Source organism: Mastigoproctus giganteus, chromosome 7 (genome assembly GCF_048544385.1).
Source record: "Mastigoproctus giganteus isolate SK-2022 chromosome 7, ASM4854438v1, whole genome shotgun sequence".
In the NCBI taxonomy this organism is placed as follows: Eukaryota; Metazoa; Arthropoda; class Arachnida; order Uropygi; family Thelyphonidae; genus Mastigoproctus; species Mastigoproctus giganteus.
The window spans coordinates 59905047-59923473 of record NC_143581.1 but is presented as its reverse complement, the minus strand read 5'-3'; the positions used below and the strand labels follow the sequence as shown (position 1 = coordinate 59923473).

Sequence of the window (18427 nt, the reverse complement as noted above, 5' to 3'; positions counted from 1 at the left end):
CCAATTTTAGTTCTTAGACCTGGTCTTAAAGCTCTTAAGATGGCTTTGAACACCGTGTTCCAGTATTTCCAAACATGACAATTTAGTTTTAATGCTTTATTTATATTAAAAAATTAGATAAAATAAATGTGCAGAAAGTTGAGTAAAGAGTTTTTTTTTATTTTTTAGCTGGAAAAAACTACGCTCGTGAAGGTAGCGCTTCGGTTGGTTTGTTGAATGAACGTACGCATTGAAGTAGTGGGATGTGTATGATTTAAAACATATAAGTAAATATTAATATGGAGTCATGAATAGGTTGTTATGATTCTATTTCTGATTAACATTATTACGGTAGAAGCGATGTACAACAACAGTCAAGAGTTAAGTTTGATTAGATTTAGGCTATCATTACTTTTATCCTATAGTGACAAAATGTGAAAGGATTATGTAGATCTCACGATGTAAACAAATTTGATAACAAATGTTTCCCTTCGAAAAATTTTGCCCTCAGAAATTTTCGCAAACGTAATATTTGACATTTTTTCCTGGAAAATGCCCGTAAACCAAAATTTTGTTTAATATTAGTTGGTTTTAGATCTGAATTTCCAAAATAAGTAATCGGCATGTGGCGTGTTATTTGGAATACTGAATGCAATTCTGACTCCAAAGTATCCTCACTGAAGTTTTTTATGAACTGCCAGTAGGAAGTAAACAGCAACGCAGATCGTTAAAGAAACAACAACAACAAAAAAAGTGTCTTTTAATCTGTGATGGTAAGGGATTTTTTCTAATATATAGATATTTTGTATGAAAGCCTATGCGAGAAGAATATTCCATCACCCCAGTATACCCTTTGATTTCAACAATGAATGTGCATTTAACGTGCTTCTTTAAAGTTCTCACCCAAAATATAAGTTGATATCAGTTGTAGAATTTTAAAGTTAATCCAGAAGCTCTCACCTACCATATTATACTGTATAGCTCCTGCTCGAAATTATTTAATTAGTATGTAGATTTTTAAATAGTACATTTAGCTATGTATGTTCAGGTGAAAAATTCTTCCATGCTGTTAGTATATTTACCCATAATACTAAATCTGTCATTTACATATTCATATTTATTTTATTTATTTGTGATATGTTTTCCATTTCGAGTAAATTAATTTAATAAGTTTCTTTAATGTTTCTTATGCTTTGTTTTATTTCTAACACTGCAGAATCAAAACCAGTATTTTACCAGTAAATATACAGACCAAATACATACTGGATGACCACATGAAACAATACCATATTAAGACTGTTTCCACAAAACTCTATGGCCAAGACAATTCACTCTAACAGGTAATGCTCTCTGGGCAATCTCCATGCCCAAATCCAACAAGTCTCACTAAAAAACTATGTAGTGAGATTTGTCACCACAGGTGTATTGCTAAAAAAAAATAGTACCAGAATGCTTGTCATAAAAAAAATAGTACCGGAATGCTCGTCATAAAAAAAATAGTACTGGAACACTCATTCTCCAGAAGACTGTATGATAACACCACATCAACTGTACAGTAACTGAATCAGACTTTGGACTCACGGTTCATAGAACAACCAGTTCTAGCATTCAGCTCATGGTGAATCAAAATGCAGCATTCACGCGCATCACAGTATATCTCATTCGTTGGATGTCTTTATGTAACATGTTGTACTTTAGTAAGAAACGTTCAAGAAATTTATATTTTTGTTTTTAAATAAATTTTTAAATAAATCTATTAATTTTAAAGATTACTATTAATATATATTTTTAGTAGCAATAGGTAAAATAGATATTTCTCCCTTCCCTTTGATTATGCCATTGTTTCATAATATTAGGTGTATAAATTTAACGATTTTCTATTATGACATTTAAAAAAAAGTACCGGAACATTGTTCCGGTGCATTCCAAATACACCACTGCTTGTCACTCTATAGCACCTTCTGCCACTGGCTATTAACATGTTCACTGCCTTTATACATATAAGTGCAAAAAGCACCAGAATGATGTACTACATTGCATATCTGCATTCAAAATAGACCCAAGTGCTGTGCCGTAACACACGTGTGGTCATTCTTAAGCAGCCAACCAACAAGTTCTGTAAATGTAAAGGCACACGAAATTAATAACTACTCAGTACTGGCACACTGATTTTTGTTGGCACACTGATGGCTTTGTAGTAATGCTTGGCTTTTGTTTATATAAATGCAGTTTTATTTGTTCTATGCTTACATTGATGTTAGTTTATGTACACGAATAAACTTTTATGAAATTTTAAGATTTGTTCTGATTTACAGCTCAGCACAAAAGTAAGTGTTCAATTTTGGCAATGAATTCCAAACTATTAATTTTCAACCATTATGTACGAATTTCTGGAATGCTGGGGATGTCTGAATGTTGACTTTATTTATTTTTTTTTTAATATTCCAAAAATTACAGCACGTTAAACAGATTCTTTCACATTTGGCAGTGAATGTGTTAATATCTGAACATATTAGTGATTGTGATATTGGACTTATGTTCATCTGCCTTGGTATTGAACCTAAGGCTAAGCAGCTCGCCTAGTGATGGTTGATATACTGACTGAATATCTATAACCTCCTCTTGGACCTGCTCCATGATGTTTTTCACAGATGACATGCATGGATTACCCTCGGATTGAACTCAATCCAAGTGTGTGAGACCATCCAGACCTTTTTTTTTTTTTTTTTTCAATGAGGTATTGTTTATGGTCTCCAATCTTTGAATAACATTTGCCACAGTGGATTTTGGGAGATTCATCAAGTTGCAGTTGCAAATGGAAAAAAGGTTACTGATGCAGCATCCAGCCTCATTAGTAACCCATGTTAAAACAATGCATATTGGCTTCTAATATACTGCTACTGCAGAGTCAGACCCACATAGTTTCTATTATTGTACCATTATATGTACAATATAAATTCAGTAGTGCAATTTTGTATGTCTTAGCTGATAGGTATATGCAGGAGACTTCTGACAAGGTGCATAATATTTGTGGGGAAGGGCATCCAAATACTTTTGGTCTATAGTGCAATATTATTTTCATATACATAATTATAACATTTGTAGCTATGAATGAAACATGTATTTATTCAAAGAAATTAATGTGTTAGCTCACCTGGCTATAATGACTACTTTGTTGCATCACAGATGACTTTCTACTAATTTCTACTAAATTTGGTAGTATTGTGCTACCATTCTCCTTTATAACATTTGCAAGCTGCACTAATGAAGAGGGCAATCTTGGTTAGTCCTAATTCTATATTCCAATTCATCTCAAAAATGTTAAATTGGGCAGAGATCTTGGCTCTGTGATGACTATTGCAGCATTCTGAGATTCTCTTCAACCACATCTTCACAATCTTAGATTGTGATGTTGAGCATTGTCATGTTGGAAGGCGTAAGGGTCATTACATAAATTTAACACATTATAGGGCACAGAATTGTCCAGAATGTTAATCTAGGATCTAATTTCGTGGTTCCATGCACTGCAACCATAGGCCTGGTCTGTACCTAAAAAAAAAAAAAAAAAAAGTGCTGGACATTGTAGCAGTGTATTGATCAGGTAGTATTAATAGGCAATATGGTGGATGAACAGAACAGAAAAATTTTATTGATGAGACCCTCAACGAAGTATAGACTGAACAAGTATATGGCAGAAAGATGCAACCCATATTACATGTGACGTGTTCCATTTCCTCGAAATATTAAAGCAGTTGCTTTGTGAAGAGCTTGGTTTTTGTTATAAATTTACTAAATATATTAAGGATTTTAATGAAAGAGTTTTTATTAAAATCCTGGAAGTAATAAAGAATGAAAAATTTTGAGTGAATATTACATTGTGAAGTATATGCAAATCAATTGAAATAAAAATATATATATAATTATTAGTTATTGCTGTTTATATTTACTTTTCACTTAATGAAGGAAATGGAAAAATATTCAATACTTGCTCAGTACTCACTTTGGCATTGTCATTTGCCATGAAAACAGAAAACAAAATAAGGAAAAAATATTGAACATGCCTTGAATGCCGTATGACTGGTAATGAAACTTTATATTAATATAGAATAGGTAGGTCCAATTTAAACATAAGACAGCAGAGCAGGCAGCATTTGGTGAGCTACCAAAGATTACATGATATACAGCATGTATTTCACAAGCTGTTTGATGCTCTGACTGCTCAAATATGTTTTGATTTCACACAGCTTCCACAGAAAGCATTCTTAAATATTTATGTATATAATTCTTAAAGGTTATTGAACGTAGAATATTATGAGTTCAGGGCAGTGCTGTACCTAGGTAGGGGAAAACTGGGCAGCCACCCAGGATCCGGGAGCCTGAATTCCGATGATATTTTAATTATATTTAAATATAAAAAATATACTTTCATTGTATAAAAAAAAAATTCAATATTTAAATAAAAAATTATTTCTATTATAGTAAATTTATTTATTTTATAATCAGATGTTAAAAGAAATTAATTATTGCCTATTTTTATTATTTAAACCTAGTTTAATGCAAGGAAAACCCATAATAATGCAGGTACACATTTAAAACAGTTTGCATTTCATCAAAATGCTATCCCATTGTTGCTTTATCACTGATGGTTTTTAGCTGAGCATCGTTTCAGGACCTTAAAAATGGCAAAAAGCTTGAAAGGATTTGGTTGATATACTCGAAAAAAAGGGATGCCATTTTCTGCTTTTCCTGCAAATTATTTTGTCAAGCAAATAATCTCTCGAAAACTACTGGTTCCGTTCTTGGCAGCATAAATCACAAGATAAGATACAAGCTTGCATGAGAACTCTCAAAATCATAAAATATGCATGCAACAGTGGAAGGAATTAGAGCTCCGGTTAAAATCCACTAAAATTATGGATGTTGTTAATCAAAAGTTGATACAGAAATAAAAAAAAAAAAAAAAACCGAGTAATTGAGATAATTAAATTTTTAGCTTCACAAAATTTGGCACTGAGAGGAAGCAATGAAAACCTATTTAAACCAAATATTGGAAATTTTTTAAGACAAATAGGGCACAAGCAAGAATTTTACAAGAAAATAGAAGGGTTTTTGTGTTGCACATAATTTAAATTTAGTTGTACTTGAACCCCAGGGGCTCACATCTGGTGAATATGGGCTTGGCACACCCAGGGTCCTCAGCCAGATATCATCATTCTTCTCTTTCTTGGTGATTCGATTCCCGCCTCGGGCTTGGATCAAAGTACTGCAAAAACCTTGGGAGGTGCAATATGGCCACAGAAGCCGATGCGCCAACAACTACCAAATCAAATCAATCTTGGTGATTCCTTTCTACCACTCTCTCTCTCTCTCAGGGCAACTTGGGAATTTTTTTTTTTTTTTTTGGCTGGTGCAGCATAAGCCTCAGGCTTCCTTGCACCATATAGCTAATAATAATAATAATAATAAAGTATCTGATGCAGCATGTCTTCAACAACAGCAGAATTATTTTTTGGAACATTACAAAGATTATATACAATTTGCCCTATTTGCCAATTAGGTGGGATATTTTAAAAAGGCATGTAAAAATTACTATGAAATCTCTACCAGAAACAAGATGGGAAGCAAAGATAAAAGCTGTTGAAGCAGTACAATATCAGTTACGGGGTATTAAAACTGCATTAATGAAACCCCAAACACGGGAGGTATTAGAACCTATAGTACTTAGTACTGTGCTTGGGTTGAGAAGACGAAAGAAGATATTTGTTGATATTAGACTTGAACTTCTGTAGACTTTAATTTTCAGGAAATACGTATGAAGGAAGGTTGTTCCAGAAAACAGCAGTTGAATGAATAAACGAGAAAGATGAAAAGTTGGTTCTGTGAGTTTGAAGTTGGACAGTAAATGGATGTTGGCTGGTGGTGGCATGTGTTTGGACTGTTTTGAAAGAGAGAGCAGGAATTATAAAGCCAATTCAGAAGAAGAGTACCCATGGAAGTATCTGTAGAAGAGGCATGCAGCAGAAACAGTACATCTATGAGAAAGCGAGTGGAGAGACTCTGTTAGAGATGAATCATTAATTAACCTAACTGCCCTTTTCTGAATGGAAGCTAGAAGCCTGAGAGAGGTTTTGGGGGCACCACCCCAGATGTGGGAACAATATTCCATGGTAGGGCGAATTTGCAATTTGTACAGAGTGAACAGCTGTTTGGAAGAAAAGTAACGCCGAGAGCGAAAGAGAAAACAAAGTTTTTTAGATGCAGAAGAAAGAAGAATCAATATTTGTAATGTGCTTGTGCCAAGAGAGATTAGAAGTCAGGGTAATCCCCAAAAGAGATATATCATTTTGCCTAGAAATCAGAGTGTCACCAAAGATAAGCATAGGAGCAGAAGAATCCTTTTTGCGAGATATAAGACAAGACTGAGTTTTAGAAGGGTTGAAATCAACTAAGTTGTCTTTGCCCCACTGGAGAATTACCTGAAGATTGGCATTTAAGGAATTGGTAGCAGATATTCGAGAAGTTGAAGCTGATTGAGCAGAGCAAGGTTTCTCAAAATGGAAAGTAGAATGCAATGTGCTATCATCGGCAAAACTATGGATAGGATTTCCAGTCAATGGAAGAAGGTCATTAATATACAAGAGCAAAATAGTGGGGGAAAGAACTGAACCTTGGGGGGGGATACCGGCAATACTGGAGAAATTAGAAGACAGAGAGCCATCACCCTCAGCGAGCGATCAGAGAGAAAACTGGATAACCAATTACAAAAAACAGTTGGCAAACCATAAGATGGAAGCTTGTTTAGAAGACCTTTATGCCAAACACGATCGAAAGCCTTTGAGATGTCAAGAGCAACAGCTTGTGTTTCACTGAACTTTTCCATTGAATTTGTCCATAAATGGGTAACATAAGCCCGAATATCACCAGTGGATTGACACTGACAGAATCCATACTGGCGATCGTTGATCAGACGGAAGGTTTCTAGGTAGTTTAAGAGTTGGTGGTTAATTAATTTCTTCATTACTTTAGAAAGAGTAGAAGTAATTGCAAAGGGACGATAATAGGATGGGAGGGATTTGTCACACTTTTTGGAACTGGCTCGATGTGAGCAAATTTCCAAGCAGAAGGAAAAACACCTTTGGATAAGAAAGTGAAAAAAAGGTGACAAAGAACAGGAGAAAGTTCAGGAACACAGGTTTCTCTACTTGTTCTCAAAAACCTGGAGCTTTCTTAGCATCAAGATTTGTCAAAATCCTTCTGACATCCTTTTGATGGAAGACTACAGGAGGCATTGAATGGAGTGTGTTTGGAATGGTGGGAGGTGTTTTACCAAGATCATTATTACATGAGTTGGAAGAAAAATGGGATGCTAGCAGGTCAGCTTTAGTCTTGGCTGAAGTGACAACAGAACCATCTGGTTTGGACAGAGATGGGCAAAGGTTGCGGCCAATAGCTTTGGCAAGAGACCAGAATGCTCGGCTACCATTAGGGCAAGAAGAAAGTTTTTTAATTTGGACTGATTAATAACTGCTTTACAATTGTTGCAAGCTTTGGTGTAGGCAGAAAATGAAACTGAAGAATCAGAAACAAGCCAATTACGATATGCAACATTCTTCTCTTGGACAGCCTTAGCACATTTATTGGAAAACCAAGGTTTAGATAAAGGACGAGATTTTAAAGTGGAGTGTGGGATAAAGGAGTCCATTTCTACAAGAATAATTTCACTGACACGATCTGAGCAAACGTTGATGTCAGAAGTTTTGAAACAGTAATCCGACCAAGGAAAAGAAGGAAAGAAATCTCACATGTCATCCCATTTTGCATTCTTGTAATGCCAAACAATACGAGGTTGGGAATAGCCATGAGATAAAGGCTCCATTGGATAAGAGACAACTGCCAAGTAGGTGCCTAAAGGACCACTCACTTCGACTGTGTACTTAGAAGGGTTGTTTGTGAGAAAAAGATGAAGAATGTTGGCTGTATGGTTAGGATTGTCTGGTATTCTTGTAGATAAATGAACAATCTGTGCAAGGTCATTAGTAATTGCAAAAGCCTCAGCATCTCGACCAGCTCGGTCGGTGTGACTAGAAAACGGAAGCCAGCTGGAGTTGTGAACATTAAAATCACCAAGGAAAATTACCTCACTGTTAGGAAAGTTGGACTGGAGAAAGTCAAGTTGCAAAGAGAGGAAGTCAAAGAGTTCCAAGTGATTAGTGGAGTTGGGAGAACGGTAGAAACAACAGATCAATTTAACACAATCAGGTAGAGAGATTTTAAGCCAGAGAAGATCGAAAAGAGGAGATTCCAAATTACCAAGCCTCTGACAGGGAATATTGGAACTGACATATGCACAAGTACCACCTTTGAGGTGAAAGGAATCATACAGCAAATAATTTGGGCAACTGAGATGAGCAGTAGTTGAATCAACCAATAACTGAGATTCTATCAGAAAAAGTACATGGGATTTGGCAGATTGCAAGTGGAAATGGATATTGTTGAGATTTGAATTGAGACCACATATATTTGTGAAATGAACTATGAAGTACTTGGAAGGTTTAGATCTTTTCGCAGATAAGCTTACTCTATTAGTTTGAAAATTCATGGTGTATTCAATAGTAAGAAAATGTGGGTGGGACATGCTGTATGAAGTAATGAAATTTTTGGATATGGCGTACATATGGTAAGAATATACCCAGATCCTTGACATAACATGGCCTCGACAATGCACCCCGCACACATACTACTCAGACTCTGTCCAATCGCTATCTGGTTCTGGCAGAGTAGAAGTAGCAAGATTATACACTAGCTGATCTGGAAGCCTCTGAGAGAGTTACCAATAGGTTCGGTCTGGTGTAATAACTAGCGGCCGTCCTGCGAACACCGTTTTAGAGCTGTACCCTCAAAATGTAAGGAAGATTGGATCTCGCCATGATGTTTATCATAACCTCAAAAGTCATCAGTCGTACTGCATGATGGAAGAGTTGGGGAAGGGTTGACCGGAACTTGGCTCTGGAGACTAAACATGGGTTCCACCACTTCAAGCCTCCAATAAGTAAAGTGGTGGTATTTCACCGGTTGATGAGAGTCGTCTACCACCTAGTACTGCTTGGTAACACAGAGGGGTGGCATTCCTCCATGTGGTTTGGATGCCACACCTCGACCCCTGCTTACGTTGGTTCACACCTGGGTGGTCACCCACCTTGTGCATGAAGGTTATACCCAGGATTACTAATAGTCCCACCATCGTGAAGGTGCAAGCAGAGGATTTGGCTGTCACAGACCATCCGGACTTCACCAAAATTGGGTCCACTTGACTTGAGTGTCACCCGAATATCAGTTTCATCAGCGTTTTAGACACCAGGTAGCAAGTATAGCTTGTCTGGCATGACTAAGAGAATGTCTGTGATAGCCTCAAGGACTGTTGTTTAGTATGAAATATTTGTTTGGTATGAAATATTGATTATTATAAATAAAGTAATAAAGCCATGCAAAGTAGTATAAGTGATATGAACACTGCAATTATATTGATGAAGGTGTCTTAGTCAACCAAATGAATTTAGAATATCAAGATTTAAATTTTGTGTGGATAAAGCTATAGACATTGCAACTGAATTGGAAGTACCATCAGTGTTACCTAAAGTGCAAGTTTATCTATGAAACTTCATCAGATGAACACTCTATTGATCCAACAAAAAGGTTTGAAATGGATTTTTTTTTTTAATATAATGATCGATGTAGCTATCGTTAGCTTTAAAGAAAGATTTGGTCAGATGAATGAAATATCTTCGGCTTTTCATCTTATTCTAAAATCGGAAACTTCATGAATTTAATTGATACTGCAATAGAAATTGAAGGAATTTTAATAGCAAAGACAGGAGCAGTGACATCAATGCCAAAGAGATACGACAAGAAATTCAATTTTTGCAGCATGTTTTAAAAGGAAAAAATTTTGGTTGCTTAGAATTATTGACATTCATTCAAGAAAAAATTTTGTTGGAATTATATTGGCAACATCACCATTTCTCTTTGGATATTATTAACATTGTCAATTACAGTTGCGTCTGGAGAGGGGAGTTTTTTAAGACTCAAAATGATTAAAACATATTCACAAGCAATAATTGGCCAAGAAAGAATTAGTGGATTGGCCATTATGTCAATAGAACAAGATGTACTAAAAGATATAAACTATTAGATGTTATAGACAAATTTATATCAAATAAATATCGTAAGGTAATTATGTGAAAACTTTTTAAGTTTATAGAAATAATGTACTAATCGTTAAAGTTTAAAAAAATAGTTATGATTTGAATAATATTTGGGTGTTTCCTTTATTTTTCGATTTTATGAATTCCACCTTAAATTTTTGCGAGGGGGGGGGCAGATTTTGCCCGGAGCCGACAGAAGTCTAGGTATGGTACTGGTTCAAGGAGTTTAATTATACCCTTGTACCATAATGGTTTCAGCATTGGGAAGCTAGAGAAAACATTTTAATATTTGACATGAATTCTGTACATTGTAGTTTTCAGAATATCTAAAAGAATAGAACTAGAAGGGATGAATAAAAGAGAAATGTTAGTCTAAGGAGTTCAAAGTTGAACTGTAAATTGATGGTTTGCCCTGTGTGTTATCTGGTATAGAAGAAAGTGGTAGAATTATAGATGTCAATTTGGATGAATAATCATGAAAATTTATTATTATTAAATTGCCAATAACTATGAAAAAAAATATTTGATGCATGTTGAACACATGTGATGATCAGTCATGTAGAGGTTATTAACTTAATTGCTCTTTTGATTAAAACTGAAATAATAATATAGAAATGATCGTTCTGAGCCCTGAGGATTATTTTATTTTTGCTTTGACTACATTGAAAGTATAAATTATGTTTTTAATCTGAATTGAAATGTATATTAAGATATTTCCTGTGTAATTGTTATTTTTCAGTTTTAATTAATATTTCTATAGTACCACCCTAATTCATATTATGAAATTCCATTAAATAAATTATTTAATGATTTAATATTATTAACTTATTGTATTACATATTGAATATTTAGATGAATCCTGTAACGTCATTAGCAGATGGAAATATTTCAGTTCGTTACCAATGTTCTGTTTCTGGTTGTTACTATGCTGAGGGATCTGAGAGATTCTTTTCTACAAAAAAGCGTTTAGACCAGGTAATTAAATTTGTTTTAGTGTTAAAATGTTCCATGTATACAAGGAAGATTTAACCCATTAATGGTTTTTTTTTTTAATGAATATTTTTCATTACGTTCCTTTTTTATCCCATTCAGCAATTAGCACTCAAATGAAATATGATGTGTAGTAAAGATATTGTTTATATTTACGGTAGTTGTTTTTAGAAAATATCTTTCTTAATGTAAGTTTTGCACCTTCAATTTTTAGAAGCATTAATGCACATAGATGTTTTTTATCCTCTCTGTCCAGGTTACTCTGGAAATGCTATTAACCCATTAACAGGCACGCCAGTTTTGTTCCTGTGAATGTGAACACCCTTGTATAAATTGCCATTTTATAACCTTAAAATAGGCAAGAAATAATTCAAAACCATTAAATGCATTTTTTATATTTTTTATTTATATTTCTTATAATGCTTTTTTATACAAAATGTATGCTTTAAATAATTTTTTTTAATTTAGACAACAGGCCTACTTGTGTAATGGAAATAATGCAGTTTATTCATGAATTTGTAAAATCTCATTACTCATTTCAAATGATACAAACTGTATGTTGGTCATTTTATGACCAACATACAGTTTGTATCATTTCTGAAAATTGCAACGTGTTCACAAATTATTTATGAAAACATGAGGATATCAATATTATGTGAGCTGGCAAACCTCATAAAGAAAATAAAAAATGAGCCTGTTATTATTATTATTATTTTTTTTTTTTTATGGTTAAACTACTTCAATTCCAACACAATTGATAATGTAGATAAAAAAAAAAAAAACAATACTGAGGAATAATAAAATTAATACTGATGGAATTCTAATATATATTAGTATTAATATAAAGTGGCAAATGATTCAAGAAAGCAAGCTTATACAGCATCAGCCAAAAAAAAAAATTCCCATTCACCTATCCATTCCCTCCAATAATTTGTCTGGTTCTTCCTTGATTTTATTCAAACTATCCACAACAACGAATAGAAGCTTATTCCAGCAATCGACCATCCATTGGCTGAAGGCAAACTTTCGCACAAATATTCTGCAGCCATCATCAATTTGAATTTACTTGTGCGTAATCTGAGCAGGAGGAAGAATCCCATCAGCATTGAATTTGCTCAAGCCATTCAAAGCCTTAAACATCTCAGTCATCTCAGGTTGCCTAGTCTCTAGATGCTGCTATTTGCAGAACCTAAGCTTTTCTTGATAAGAGCACCCCTTTGTTCCCCTTACCAATCTTGTATTGGTAAGGGATTCAAAAAAGGGGTTCTTGGTTCATTATGGCCTCAGTTGCCAATGACCATTTAAACCAACCAACCAACCAACCAACCAACCAACCAACCAACCAACCAACCAACCAACCAACCAATCTTGTTGCCCTTCTCTGTACCAATTCCAGCAGCTCTACATTCCTTCCTAAAATGAGGCCTCCAGACATGCTGTACTCAAGGTGTGGCTTGACCATTGCCGTATACAATGGGATAATCATCTCCTTATCCCTGCTAGTAAAATTCCTGTGTATCAGACAAAACCCATCAGCTTTTCTTGCTGCCTGTCTATACTGCTCAGAGAGCTTCATATCAGACTGCACAATTACCCCCAGGTCCTTTTCATTTTCCACCACCTTGAGTCTTGTACCACACAGTTGATATGTTATTCTGGGATTACTACTACCCATTTGAAGTACTTGGCATTTGTCAATGTTAAATTTCGGTTGCCATTTCTTAGCCCATCTGCCTAATTTTTGTAGATATTGTTGCAGCAGCATACTTTCATTAATGTCATTAACCACCCTGCCAACCTTTGTATCATCTGCAAACTTAGACATTAAGCCTAATTACCCTCATCAGTATCATTAATAAATAGTAGGAGATTTTAATGGGAGGTTTTAATTTTCCATATATTGATTGGAACTTGTGGGTTAGACACTCGCACACTAGCAAGACTTTTGTGGGTTTATTGGATGGCTGTTTTCTACAGCAGCACGTTAGAGAGGTGACAAGAGGGAGTAACAACACTCTTGATCTGATTATCAGCAGAGATTATTCATTCATTAAAAATCTGCAGATAAAAGAATTACTAGGTGGCTGTAATCACAGTGTATTGATATGGGATTTATTTAAATATGTAATTGCCATCAAGGCTATAGGGAAGGATTTTTGCTTTTGTAAAGGTCGCTACAGTGGTGTCAGACGGTATTTTTTGAAATCTGTATAGTGGGACCTTGATGTGGTCCATTTAGAACTGTACCACATCAAGGAATTAATAATAGTTAATTCCTTGATTAAGTCCTCAAGGAATTAATCAAGGAAGTTATTAGGCCTTTTCTACCAAATAAGAAATACTCTTCTAGGTGTAGGCTTAAATGGATGTCAGATGAAATAATGAGACTTGTGACAGAGAAGAAAAATCCATGGGATGCATATAAATTATCACATGTCAAAGAAGACTATGGTAAATATAAACTAATCTGTAATCAAGTCACAAAGGAGGTTAGGCAATCAAAGGCAGATTACAAGAAATATTTGGCAAAGATTGCAAATACTTTATGTAAATACTAGAAGGACAGGTATGAATCAGATTGGTCCACTTTATATTGATGGTTTAAGATGATACAAAGGTTGGTAATGTTGTTAATGATGGTATACTACTGCAACAGGATCTAGAAAAGTCAGGCCGATGAGCTGAGAAATAGCAATTGAAGTTTAACATTGAAAAATGCAAATAACTGCATCTGGGTAGCAGAAACCTCAGAGTAATGTACCAACTGGGTGTTACTACACTCAGGTTAGTGGAAAATAAAAAAAGACCTGAGGGTAATTGTGCAGTCAGAGATGAAGTTCTCTGAGCAGTGCAGAGAGGTTGCCAGGACAGCTCATGGGGTTTTGTCAAAGATATACAGGAATTTTTCTAGTAGGGATAAGGGGGTGACTATCCCATTGTATAATTCAATGGTCAGGACACATCTTGATTACTGCATATAGTTCTGGAGGCCTCATTTTAAGAAGGTTGTAGAGTTGCTGGAATGAGTACAGACAAGGGAAAAGAGATTGGTGAGTGGAACAAAGGGATGCTCTTACCAAGAAAGGCTTCAGTTCTGGAAATTGCAGCATCTGGAGACTAGACACCTGCGAGGAGTTCTGATTGAGGTGTTTAAGTCCTTGAATGGATTCAGCAAGCTCAGTGCTGATGGGATTCTTCCTCTTGCTCAGACTATGCACATGAGGAGGCACAAATTCAAATTGAGGAAGGACGGTTGCAGAATAGACATATGGAAGTTTTGATTTAGCCAGCGAGTTGTTGATTGCCGGAAGAAACTTCCATCTGATGTTGTGGAAGTTGATAGCTTGAATAAATTCACAGAAGAACTAGACAAGCTATTGGTCTGAATGGACAGGTGAAATAGGAATTGTTTTTTTTTGTGATGCTGTATAAGTTTATTTTCTTGCATGATTTGCTAATGCTAAATACAGAAAACAACAATGGGCCCAGCACCAAACCCTGTAGGACTCCACTAATAACATTAGCATTAGTAGAGGCATTTGATGCAAGAAGCTTATGCAGCATCAGCCAAAAAAAAAAAAAAAACCACTTCCACTTCACCCCTCTGTTCGTTCGAAATACCTGTCCAGCTGAGCCTTAAACTTATTTAGGCTATCAACTTCCACGACAAGGGATGGAAGTCTGTTCCACCAACCAACCACCCGCAGCTAAAGGCAAATTTCCCCACGTCTATCCTACATCTGTCTTTCCTCAGTTTGAATTTATGCTCTCTCAGGTGGCTATTCTGAGCAAGAGGAAGAATCCCATCAGCATTGAGCATGCTCAAACCATTCAACGCTTTATACACCTCTATCAGATCACCTCGCTGGTGCCTAGTCTCCAGACACTGTAATTTGCAAAACTTAAGCCTTTCTTCATAAGAGCACCCCTTTGTTCCATTCACTAATCTTGTTGCCCTTCTCTGTACTCGTTCCAGTAGCTCTACATCCTTCTTGAAATGAGGCCTCCAGACCTCTATACAGTACTCTAGGTGTGGCCTTACCATTGATATGATGATATCCACTCTACAACGTCATCAACCTTTGCCAGGGGTAAAGGTTGATATGTTGTAGAGCGGATATCATCTTGTAAGGGCACAAAAGGTGATATAGTTGTACACGTTGGCACTAATGCTATCAAGAGTGTAGGGCACGTGTAGGGCAATTTAAGGAATAACCTTAAATTGCCCTACACGTGTCTCCCGGGTGGTGCTAAGTGAGCAACTGTGTTGGCTGCTGAACCTCGAGCTCTGCTTTTGGATATCCCAGCAATTAGAGGATACATTATATTAATACTTAGAACATGGAACATTATCCTAATCTAAATGGCTCCTTTCAGAACCAAACAACAACAAAGAACATAGGACACCCTCTGAATATTCTTCAACTTAATATCGAGGGTATAAGCCGATCAGGCGCCTCCGTAGCCAGGTGGGAAGGAGCAGCAGTGCGTAGCACACACTTCTTGATTAGACCGGGGTTCGAGCCCGTCACCACCAAATACGGAGGATGCAGAAAGGTCAGGGAATGACCACCGCATATCCCGGAGCAATATGGCCTTAGTTGCTAATGCTCCTAAAAAAAAACCAAATAACAAATAAGCCGATCAAAAAGTGACTACCTTTTAAAAGTGCTTAACGACTACCATGTAGATGTTGTGCTGCTACAAGAAACACATTGTGAAGATCAAAACCAACTTTATTGTAGATGTAAATTACCAGGATACAGCCTTGTCGCGGCTACTTTCCATAAAAGCTATGGCACCACTACACATATCCGAAATAAAATTGACCAAATAGAAATTTTGGACATAAGCTCTAATGACATTTTCACTACCAGGGTTGGGGTGATGGGCCTGGAAATAATAAATATCTATAAACCACCATCTCGACCTTGGTGTAAAGAAGCTATCCAGAATGTGCATCATCCATCAATTATTATGGGAGATTTCAACAGTAGGAGTACTCTTTGGGGCTATGCTGACACTAACGCAGATGGCCTTGGTGTGATGGTCTGGTCTGAAGTCGAGGATGTTTTCTTAATGTATGATGCAAAAGAGAAAGGTTCCTTTCACTCAGGCAGATGGAACAAAGATACCAACCCAGACCTCTGTTTTGTCTCAAGAGATGAGTGCGGAAGACCTTTGCAGTGTAGCAGGAAAGTTTTGAATAATTTTCCTCGTAGTCAGCATAGACCAATTCTTGTAAAAATTTGTACCGAAGTTCCAATAGTAAGATCAAAGCCTGTACCTCGCTGGAACTTTGGAAAAGCTCACTGGGAAGCCTTCACTAATGAGGTGGATCACAATATTCAATGGATCCCATCAAAAACCGACAGTTATAAGCGATTTGTTGGTTTAATATGCTCCATAGCAAAGAAACATATTCCCAGAGGATATAGGAAAGAATACATTCCTGGCTGGAACAGAAGATGTGATGAGCTATATGAAGAATACCAACTTAGCAATAGAACAGAAATTGCTGATGAACTATTGCAATGCTTAGACTCTGCTAGGAAAGAAAAATGGAACATAATGACAGCAGGTATGAATTTCCAACACTCAAGCAGAAAAGCATGGACACTTCTGAGGAAACTCGGAAGTAGTACTCCCAAATATATTAATAAGAGCTCAGAAGTATCCCCAGGAAAAGTAGCCAAGAGAATTGTCAACATTTCCAAGAGACCAACCGATACTAACAAAGATGAAGTCAAAAAACTTAAGAAGGAATTAAGAACTAGACTATCCTTGGCTGAACCAACCTCCCAATTCTCAGGAGAATTCACAATTGCAGAGATTTCAACAGCTCTGAAGGAAATAAAACCAGGCAAAGCAGCCGGAGTGGATGGAATATATCCAGAGTTCCTGAAACATTGTGGTCCAAGAGCTCTGAATTGGCTAGTTAAATTTTTTGATGACATCTTGCAGAATGGTAGGTTCCCGTCTTTGTTTAAGAGAACTAAAATAGTTGCCATCCTAAAGCCTGGGAAAAGTGGATCTTGCCCTGAAGATTATCGCCCAATTGCACTTTTAAATATATGTTATAAATTAATTGAAAGAATGGCTTACAATAGAATTTCAACCACAACCTTCCAACACATACCAATTGAACAAGCCGGATTCCGACCAGGCCGAAGCTGCTGCGATCAGGTACTGGCACTTATCAGCCATATCGAGAATGGATTCCAAGATAAGAAGAAGACCATTGCAGTCTTTGTGGACTTGACATCAGCTTATGACACAGTATGGCGACAAGGAATGATTCTGAAATTTTTGAAGATTATTCCTTGTAAGCCCCTCGCGATCCTACTTAACAATATGTTTTGCAACAGAGTGTTTGAAGTACACTTAAATGGCAGAGTGAGCAAGCCTTATATATTAAATGATGGTTTACCACAAGGATCAGTTCTAGCCCCATTATTATTTAATATCTATACTGCAGATCTTCCAGCAACTGCTTCTAGGAAATTCATGTACGCAGATGACATAGCCCTGACTGCCCAGTCTACTGACTTCAATGCAGCCGAAATTGTACTTACAAAGGATCTTCATAACCTGAATAAATATTTGCACACATGGCGACTTAAACCTAATTTAAATAAAACCGAAGTTAGCTGTTTTCATCTGGATAATCATAGGGCTAACTATATGCCACAAGTGGAATATAAAGGTCAACGACTGAAACACAACCCTTGCCCAAAATATCTGGGAATTATAATGGACCGAACACTGACGTATAAAGAACACCTTTGTAATATTGCAGCAAAGATAAAAACTAGGAATAACATCTTGCATAAACTCAGTGGAACAGGCTGGGGAGCAAACGCAACGGTGCTACGAACATCAGCCCTTGCCCTAGTCTACTCAGTTGCAGAATATTGTTGCCCCGTAGGGCTTAATAGTGCACACTCTGTAAAAGTTGATACCCAACTGAATGACACAATGAGGACAATATCAGGCACCATTAAATCGACACCTTTAAAATGGCTACCAATGTTATCTAACATCTATCCCCCTCATATAAGAAGAGAAATAGCCCTTCTGAAAGAATGGCAGAAATGTCAAAGAAATCCTCAATTGCCCATACATCAGGATTGCAAACCCCAGAAGCCGGAGAGATTGAAGTCTAGGAACCCCTCATGGAAGCTAGGCGAGAAACTTATGAAGTCACATTTTAATGCTGACCAGACCTGGCACGAAGACTGGACTACTTCAAATCC

General features: G+C 36.4%; 1 protein-coding gene across 1 annotated transcript in view; it reads left to right on the top strand.

Moving 5' to 3' along the window:
- The first annotated feature begins 292 nt into the window (after nt 1-292).
- LOC150082941 (uncharacterized) overlaps nt 293-18427 on the top strand; it is a 41710-nt gene continuing 23575 nt past the window's right edge. The window contains exons 1-2 of the mRNA XM_090378330.1: nt 293-752; nt 11034-11156. Of these exons, the coding sequence (XP_090234456.1) occupies nt 750-752; nt 11034-11156 (126 nt within the window). The 5' untranslated portion in view covers nt 293-749. The remainder of the gene's footprint in view (nt 753-11033; nt 11157-18427) is intronic.